This window comes from Opisthorchis viverrini (assembly GCF_000715545.1).
Source record: "Opisthorchis viverrini unplaced genomic scaffold opera_v5_327, whole genome shotgun sequence".
NCBI classification, from domain to species: Eukaryota; Metazoa; Platyhelminthes; class Trematoda; order Opisthorchiida; family Opisthorchiidae; genus Opisthorchis; species Opisthorchis viverrini.
This window is the reverse complement of record NW_008751989.1, coordinates 172,669-182,190: the sequence shown is the minus strand read 5'-3', so window position 1 is coordinate 182,190 and position 9,522 is coordinate 172,669. Positions and strand designations below refer to the sequence as shown.

Sequence of the window (9,522 nt, the reverse complement as noted above, 5' to 3'; positions counted from 1 at the left end):
TTCCTGCACATTAAGTTCGCAGGCGAAATTAATGACTTTCTCACAACTGAAGTCAGCGTTATTTCATCATTACTTTACTGCTTAGTTTCAGCATATTTTGCTTGCCGTCGTCTTTCACTGAGTTTCTTTTACGGAGAGAAGAATAATGCACTTCCTTGGGCGGTGTCTTTCGAAGTTATACCACAAAGCGACAGTTTTCAATACTTTCCGATGTGTATCTTCACGACCAGAGGTAATCAAACTATTCTTGTGTGTTATGCATTCTCGTAGAACTTTACAGAGCTCGCGCAGATACGTAATATTGGCATTTCCGCACATATAGACAGTGGGAAGACCACGATCTCCGAGCGTATTCTGTTCTACACGAACAGGATAGATGAAATGCACGAGGTTAGTTTTTGGGTCTTGTTCACTTTTGGTGGATATATATGTAGACGATTGCATTCAATCTCCACATAGTAAAGAGATTAGATGGAGCCTCTTAACCAGGAAACTTTGATGCTTGTCCTCTCAATTGTTGTGTTGTAGACTGGTAATCGGATTATCCCCGTTCCCTTGGATTCTCATATTCTTTATCGTAGTTGAGCATTAGAAGACTGCTTCAACAGTGGCACCCTTTTACGCATATCTGAGGAAGTCCGGCCGGTCACGTTAGACTGCCTGATTAACCTCTGTTTAAACAATCTAGTGATTGTGTCACCGGTAGCCTTATTTCGCACCTTAATGACCAACCCATTCGATCGACACGATGACCTTTTGATGCATCGGTGCCTTAATCTGAAAGAGATAGGCTTTTGGGAAATCGAGCTGGCTCAGTTAATCAGGCCTGTAATTGAGCTACCATCTACTGCGGAAGTGACTTCCTGGTGTAGATGGTGCACCTGAGTGGAACCAGGCAACTCCAAATCGATGGTTTCATGTTTTTCAGTGAGTTCTGTCAAAGCTTGAACAGACGACACGTATCTCACCCTTAGTGATTACGTAAGCTTACTCAACAACTGTGCCATGAGATGATGTCACCTGGCCTTTAGAGTTAGGTAGAACAAAAATAAGTAACCAATACCCTGACTGGGTTGGTGAATAATTCTTGGTCCGTTTCGGACCGTTCGAAGATAGGGTGGTGGAAGTGGGCAATAGATACAGTCCCAGGAAGTTAGACAGTCACACCTGAATATGGATGCCGTTCTTCATTTACCGCCGTGTCTCCCCGTCAGTAACATAAATCATACTTTAAATGGGTGTGTAAAACGGTTCGAGTACTAGTCATACGAGACCCTGGGTATCACAACAATATATGGTTAATCAAACTGAGTGCTACAAAGGAAAGCCTTGGGGTCAGCGTTAGATGTTCACTATTACGAGTGAGGCTTGAAGCCGAGCCACTTTGGCCGCGTGATGCGCTTAGGATCTTCGTAACTTGGTCCTTCTCGAGAGTGAGCATCATGGAAGCGAGGCAAAAACATTCGTCTTCGGGTGAGAAAGTGTGGCTGTTCTCTGGCTGAGGAATCCCGATCGTCTTGCCAAGAGAGGGACTGTTAACTATCTGTAGTCTTTCCCGCCCATCAGCTGGTCCTGTGTTCCCGCGAATGCTTTTAACAGTAGAATTGTAGATGGAGGTCACCGTGTGATGATTTGTTTTTTAAGCCCACTTAAATACGAATGTGATGACGTTATAGCTAGAAATATATTTGCACTGTACTCTCAGTCTTGCTCTGCTTTGTGATCCGGGTAGATGCCGGTCGGCTGAATGAATTGTGTGGTTATCTTTTGAGGCTTCTTTGAATAGACCTAAGGTTCATCTCATGGAAGGAATAAAACCTCGCCATGAACTCTAGAGTGAGGCAACTTCAATACTTCGTAAGTTTTTCGAAGTCGGAGTCCAAGGCTGCCCGGGTTCTCAGCTCATGGTCGTTCGTAGGGATCAAATTTTCAAATTAGTTTCCTTAGTGATGTTCCTGTTGTCATCGAACGGTAGTGGATAAAGTTATACCGTACGCCTGTTTATGGTTTGAAATAAGTTTAACCAACTGACTCATACAAACTACCAATGGTCTGTCAATTTGACGAGTCATGGTGCAGTCACCAAAAAGTGACTAGATTATCGCCTCCCATTCCAATATCTGTATCCAGTCCCTCATATTTATTCCCTATATCCGGCTGTTGTCACTCCTACACATCATTTTGAAACATTTCAATTCGAACCCGAAGGTTCGTGGAAAAGATGGTGTTGGTGCGGTAATGGATTCAATGGAGCTAGAACGTCAGCGTGGGATCACCATCCAGTCTGCATCCACTTTTACCACTTGGCGTGGACACACAATCAACCTGATCGACACACCCGGGCACGTGGACTTTACGGTTGAAGTGGAGCGTGCGCTGCGTGTGCTTGATGGGGCTGTGCTTGTCTTGTGCGCAGTTGGCGGTGTACAAAGTCAAACACTAACAGTCAGTCGCCAGATGAACCGCTACGAGATTCCGCGAATAGCTTTTGTGAACAAGTTGGACAGACTAGGCGCGAATCCACAACGCGTTTTGGAGCAAATGCGGTAAGTGTTATTTCACATTGCCATTCCTGTCTCAAAAAGGGCCTATTGCAGAGATTCCTTTTATTCTTCCAAAGTTTGTGGGTTGAAATAGACGGTAATCTGTAGAGAAAGACTTCCAGACACAGCAGCCAGAAGTATTTTCCCTCAAGACGGAGTAGTTGGTTCATCACAAATACCTGTCAGTAAGTGGACTCGAAAAATTACCTAACTGACTTTTCCTTAAACTTCGATTCTTCACAGTTCAGCTACATGAGACCTCTCCTCAGTGTTTCCCAGCAAGAGTGAAGTGGCTGGTAGCGCTTCTTGGTTTTTGTCGTTGCCTTCTAGGATGGATTGATGCTCAGTTTGGGTGTTGGAACATACGTGGCTACTTGATTCATAAAAATATAGATGGCTCTGACGGTGTTACGCCAGCCACCGCTGTCTTGCGGTTAGGATTTCAGGTCAAGGCCTTTAGTTGAGTACCCTGATCGTACCTCAGGCAGTAGCTCACCCCCAACGAATTGCACATTTGACGTGGTTGTGTGGGAGTGAAGCACCAGTGTCCTTACCCGGTGTTGCTTTCACTGATGATGCCAATGATGATTTACGGTGGATTCGGCAGTCATAACTACTTGTAGTCCTTCCTTCTGTGTTATCGGACAGTATTTGTCGTAGTACACAACCCAACATACCAACGAAACAATGTCTGTTGCTATTTTTTTGGGCCTCTGTACCTGACTGTCTATTAACTGCCGCCGTGTATTGATCAGGCAACCAATTGGTATGATGCTATCGCTACTACAGGTACATTCTGTGATGAAGGCACAATGTTTTCTCAAACAGCCAGTTGTAGTTTTTGTCTCTTTCGCAGATATTAAGAGGCTTTTTGTTCTTTTTTTACCAGTTCCAAACTCCAGTTCAACGCTGCCTTCGTCAACATACCTATCAGTACAGATCCAAAAAGCACGGGAATCGTCGATCTGATTGAACAAAAAGTGCTCTATTTTGACGAGCCATTCGGGTGAGTTTCCTCAGGGGTTTTGTAAGGAACAGGTGAGAGACAGCTGGACCCGTTGTTTGGAATTCGGGACTCCTGCTTCTTCATAACCGAGTTTTTTTGGGACCCACAGTGGCTGAATCGCCTACACCGATACACGGTCCTGTTTGTTCAACTAAGGAGGCTTACGAAATTTGTGAATGACAAGCATTCTCTCGCCTATCTCCCATGTACTCACTCCCTAAAAGAGACTGCCTACCCACTGAGTAGAAGCATTCACATTTTGACAATGGCTACATGCGCTAAGTTTTCCCTTGAACAAGACTTCTCATTCTACGAGGGGTTCGATTGCCACTGATATTCCACTCACAGCCTACTCACCGCGATTTTTCTTGTTTCATCCCTATGAAGGCGTCTTTTAATGAGAGGGATTGCGTTATTATAATTCAAGGAACGATCTGTTTGTCAGCCCTTCTGGTAGGTATGGGATTTAGATGCCTGCATGTGAGCTGGAAGTTCGTATTCCCTTGAAGTGAATAAACTTTGGAATGCTAGTGGAGGTATTCTGGAATCTTTGGCAGTATTTTTGGGCCATTATAGTGCATGTACTCAGTTGCTGCAGCAGTGTATGTTGCGAGAGTGCTGAATTTTTTGATCGAAGTATGATGAGTTGACCCTTAGCTGGACGGACTTTACCTTCCGGGATACGTCGATCCAAGGCCAAGTGTTCGCCCATTTCTAGCCGGTAAGAAAATTCCTAATTGAGGTTTCCGTACGCTCCGAAGATTGAGGTATCACTATCGCTCATTGTTGTTTAGCCAACCTTTTCAAGGTGATGCACACGAACCGGTTTAAAAAACAAATATGTTACGATAGGTTTTTGGTGAACAGACTACAATGAAAACTGAGGACGGCGTGACATTATCAGGAAGGTCAGCTTCCTAAAAGCAACCACTGAATGCCCGAAGTCTACCGAGACTCTCAGCTCCGCTAGATGTTGACCAGACAGTCAAGACCCCCTCAACATGCAGCGCGTCACAGCCTTGTATCAAACCCAGACAGCGCGAGTCAGCGTCGGTCAAGGTCAGACAACGCTCCCGCAATATGCAGCACGTCGCGGCCTCCCACTAAAGCCAGAAGTGTACCTCAGTATTGGACTAATTTCAGTGTCCTTCCAATAAATAGCTTGAGACCGTTGTACTTTTCGCACTCGCACGCACTCACGCTCTCGCACTCGCTTGTTCGGAATATAGCGGTTGTGTTCCCTTTTGTGAGCCTTTTCTCTCGGCAACCAGGCACTGGAGCGAGTCAGCAGCAGATACATCAGATTGGCGAAGCAGCAGATGTATAATCATCATCATTCAGCTGTAGCACCCTTCCGGTGCCAAGCTGCCATGCCACACGAAGGAGGCACGAGGGCTGGGATACTGCCAGACCGCCCAAGCCTAGATAGGGTAAGTCGAGAGGCAGAGGTCGGGTTCGAACTGCGGACCTTCCGGTCAGTAAATTCGTGCTCTAACCACTTGGCCCATCTCGCCCCCGCAGCAGATATAACGGCCATGAATTCCAGCTTTTGTCTTACTCCATTATAACTTTAAAAATTTACAATTTCCGTGATACAAGACAGGTTCTTGAATGGTGAGACGACGAATAGGTGAATGCTAGCAGACACCGTGCACGGACTCACAGTTGTAATAGAGAGTGCGTCATCATATCGGCTAAAACGAGGCATGCACACACCTTCATTCGTTGTCTATGTCAAGGTTTCGGGAGGTTCTTGGGCGGGCGTTCACCATCCCTGTAATTCATTCTGTATCGTAACCCCCTGTTCACATCTAGCCTTACCAGTCAAGTTTCGGATGCGATTGTTTGCCTATTCCTTCCTAGAGCAGAGCATCTCCGAAACTTTTTTTACTGTTTTCTCATAAGCTGTTACCTTCACCTCATCATGGGCTGAGTTAATGGGAATCTCCACAATTCATTACGATGATTGTGCTTCCAAGTATTTTCTGTGTGTTGTATCATCTCTACAAAGAACTTCTGACCCTGGGCTCTTCTTTCACCATGGTTCACTTTTTGTGTGTTCAAAAATGCCATCTTTTCTGTGAGGCACGACAAAATGAGGTCAACCAGATGAAGCGCGGCCACTCAAATTTACTTCCTTACCCAATAGGGCATTACACCAGCGTTCGAGGAAAACTGACGATGTGGTCATAGAGTTGAGCGCAAACTCATACTACTTCAACAACCAGACTGTCCCGTGCATCGTCCACGAAGTGAACCAAAATTTTTGAATAAGGGGATATACTAGCGCCTCAGAACGGTAGGGTAAGAAACTCGCGAAAGAAGCCGAAAATTCCTTTAATGGACAATCTGATCTGACTTAGATGCCCCTTCATCTACTGGTTTCCCATTTCTGACTACATCTGTGCTTGTGCTTGCCTGACTTTCGCCTCATGCAAACGGTTCAACCGGAATACAGAAAGTTCCTCAGACATATGACAGCAGAAAAAACTAGGTTCTCGTAAGTCATCTTCGGGACTCCATTTCTAGGTGGAACATGTTCGATCCTGAGAGAAGAGCTGTAATTGTGTACTTTTAGTAGTCCGGTTCTTATACACCTTGCTGCCTTTCTGGTTTGCATAATTTTAGGTGCAACCTTGAAGACAAAAGTACCTTGTGCACCTGTGGTAGATCATCATTATGATACGTGTTCTCTTGGGCAGTTTCCGTTCACTAGGCAATAATCAGTGTTTTGTGCAGTCGTCACTTCACGCATCCCTCATTCTTTTCAGTCTGAACGTACGCGAAGACGCTATCCCATCGGAGATGCTGAGTGAAGTTGCTGACCGACGAGCGGAGTTTATAGGTTAGTCGATTCAGTCAAGATTTTGTATTTGCGATTAAAGCACTAAGTCAGCAACTGAATTTTCTTCCAGCGTTTTGTTTTTCTGTCCATCACTTCGTTCCAATCTGCTTACAGAATGCTTAGCAAACGTTGATGATCAAGTAGCGGAGTCCTTCTTGAATGAGAAACCTCTGAGTGAACAACAACTGAAAGCTGGTGTCCGACGTGCAGTGATCTCAAGAAAATTTGTTCCAGTCCTCGTAGGGTCCGCATTGCGCAATCGAGGCGTCCAACCCGTTTTGGATGCCATTGTGGACTACTTACCTAATCCAAGTGAAGTGCAGTATTATGCGCTTGATGAAAGTGGCGAGTGAGTCCTGGAGATTTTCAACTGTTTAATGAACACCCACCGTTTTCGAGTGCTATTTTGGACTACTTATAAGTAGTTTGAAATTAAGGCCCCGGACGATGAGGTCTGCAAGCGACTGCACAGGTAGTGCAAGGATACAATGATTCGAGAAATACACTCATTTGCAAATCAATTTGGTTTTGACGGGAGACTCAAGAACCTTGTGAGTAGTTTCCTTTATGAAACTATACTGCGATATCTCGAATATCGTGCCAACTGAATCATGAGGTGGCCTGTGTGCAGCACATTCAGCTGGAGGACATCATAAACGAGAGATTCAATTGAGTCTCCCGTGAAAACCAAATTGATTTGCAAATGAGTGTATTTCTCGAAAACAGTTCAATTTGGGTTCAAGTAAATCATGATGTTGACGGAAGCTCGGGGACTGCGCCTACCTGATGAGCCCCAAGAAGGGCGAAACCGGTCGTGGGCTGTCGAAGAGTTTTCAGCAACCTTGTGAGTAGTTTCCTTTGTGAAGATACAGTGATTCGGTTTTCTCTCCCATTCCAGTAATTTCCCGTTCCTAGTATCATACATTAACAAAAATACTCAGTTATGATGTTAGGTGGATACTTAGAGTGTATGCTTAGATGCGTAGTAGTTTTTGCATCGGGCACTCTTCAAGTAAGGCAGTAAATTTTTTTCATCGGTTTTTTACTTGATAAGTTATCTGTATTCAACTTCGTTAGAAGTGCTTATTCCTAATAACTTAATTATATTGCAAGAAGTATTCTTACTTCACGCACTGATCAGCTAACTGCATACGGCAATGCATCAATCTTGATGATCTTTGCGTGTTCCGTGATCAAAATCGAACAACTGATTCTATGATACTATGTCTTCTAAAAAGTTTGGTGGTTCAAGCGGACACCAGTTAGCGCTGAACCTGTGAAGCAAGCCTCCGGGACTGTAGTTTGGAGAACTTACCTTAAAAACACCAAATGGCCTGGTCGATTCGCTTTAAATAGAGATGATTACGTTTCCGATTGTTCTTTAATTGGGCACCGTGTGCTGTTTTAGCACTTATCCGCAACCCACAATCCGCTCACTTTCCACACTTTCCTCTTTACTCAGAACGTCCGTCAAAGTTCCACTCAACGCTGAACGATCTGACCAGCAACCTTTCTTGGGACTCGCCTTCAAACTGGAAGTGAGTCGTTTTTGGGTGATAATTATTTGTCCAAAGGATAACATTTTTTAAATGTTATGCGGCGGATGAGTTACTTGAATACCACAAAAAGACAATAGAATTATTAATTGAGGGTATATGTTTGCACATACAAGACTTGTAGTCTCTTTCAATGGATATACTCCCATAAGGGCTTCTCCATCACACTTACATGATGCTTGGATGTGAACAGTCATCTTTTAGGCAGCTACTTCTACACTGTAATCAAACGCTCTATCATCATCATCATCATCATCATCATCATCATCATCATCATCATCATCATCATCATCATCATCATCATCATCATCATCATCATTTGTAATAACCGCGTACTTGTCGTTCAGTGGTTATAGCTACTACAGTTTCGTTCACTGATGATTCGGGGGAGGTGTATAGGTAGCTGCGCATTGGAGGCGGGAGCTTATAAGTAATTGCGTAAATACAGCACTGTAGATGGGCTGTTAAATGGCGGGACTGGGTCATATCCGACAATGTCTCATACCGTTGATGTGGCCCGTTTCGGGGTCCCCATCCAGGAAGACGGCAATGACCTGCGCAGCTGAGTTAGCTGGTAATGGCTTTTATACTTTGCTGTCAAATCATGGTTTGCCCGCCTCTGGCTTTCTTACACCGTTCACGTGGTTGTGCGAAAACAGCCCTTCGAGGAAGTCAGTCGACTGGCATACACAGCATGTGGCGAAGCCAGCGTAACCTATGCAGTGTAATCAGTTCATCTATCATCCTCACCATCAGCATCATCATCATCTAAATCATCATCCTAATCATCATCATCATCATCATCGTCATCATCATCATCATCATCATCATTGTCAGCCGTAATAACTGCGTACTTGTACAGTGGTTGTAGCTGCTGCAGTTTCGTTCACTGATGATTCGGGGAGGTGTAGTAGGTAGCTGCGCATTGGAGGCGGGAGCTTATAAGTAATTGCGTAAATACAGCACTGTAGATGGGCTGTTAAATGGCGGGACTGGGTCATATCCGACAATGTCTCATACCGTTGATGTGGCCCGTTTCGGGGTCCCCATCCAGGAAGACGGCAATGACCTGCGCAGCTGAGTTAGCTGGTAATGGCTTTTATACTTTGCTGTCAAATCATGGTTTGCCCGCCTCTGGCTTTCTTACACCGTTCACGTGGTTGTGCGAAAACAGCCCTTCGAGGAAGTCAGTCGACTGGCATACACAGCATGTGGCGAAGCCAGCGTAACCTATGCAGTGTAATCAGTTCATCTATCGATCAAACGCTCCGTAGATATACTGAAAGCTACTCTCCCAGAAAAAATATGGAATACAACATCCGTGCGCCCGCGGAATAAACTTAGAGGACCAATTCCGTCTTTTACCACGACCCCGCTATTGGTAGATTGGACGCAGAAGTACTCACCAGCAAATAATGTGTATCGTCAGAAAAGGATGAGCAGAAGTAGAAATAGCAAGAAGCAAAAAGGCCGCGAACGAAATAGGGAGCCATATAATAAGAATCATATAATATAATTATAACATAACAATAATAATATAACATAATATATAATATAATATAATATAATATA

The 9,522-nt window shown here is 44.5% G+C and overlaps 2 protein-coding genes across 2 annotated transcripts in view; one reads left to right on the top strand and one right to left on the bottom strand.

Moving 5' to 3' along the window:
- Positions 1–273: 273 nt before the first annotated feature.
- The window catches only part of T265_15043 (hypothetical protein), a gene marked incomplete at both ends in the record, with an annotated part of 27,198 nt that continues 17,949 nt past the window's right edge, over positions 274–9,522 (top strand). Inside the window, 6 exons of the mRNA XM_009176335.1 lie at positions 274–390; positions 2,209–2,546; positions 3,433–3,549; positions 6,321–6,394; positions 6,509–6,743; positions 7,803–7,932. Of these exons, the coding sequence (XP_009174599.1) occupies positions 274–390; positions 2,209–2,546; positions 3,433–3,549; positions 6,321–6,394; positions 6,509–6,743; positions 7,803–7,932 (1,011 nt within the window). The remainder of the gene's footprint in view (positions 391–2,208; positions 2,547–3,432; positions 3,550–6,320; positions 6,395–6,508; positions 6,744–7,802; positions 7,933–9,522) is intronic.
- The window catches only part of T265_15044 (hypothetical protein), a gene marked incomplete at both ends in the record, with an annotated part of 4,214 nt that continues 3,423 nt past the window's right edge, over positions 8,732–9,522 (bottom strand). Inside the window, 2 exon segments of the mRNA XM_009176336.1 lie at positions 8,732–8,803; positions 8,811–9,019. Coding sequence (XP_009174600.1) covers positions 8,732–8,803; positions 8,811–9,019 — 281 coding nt within the window.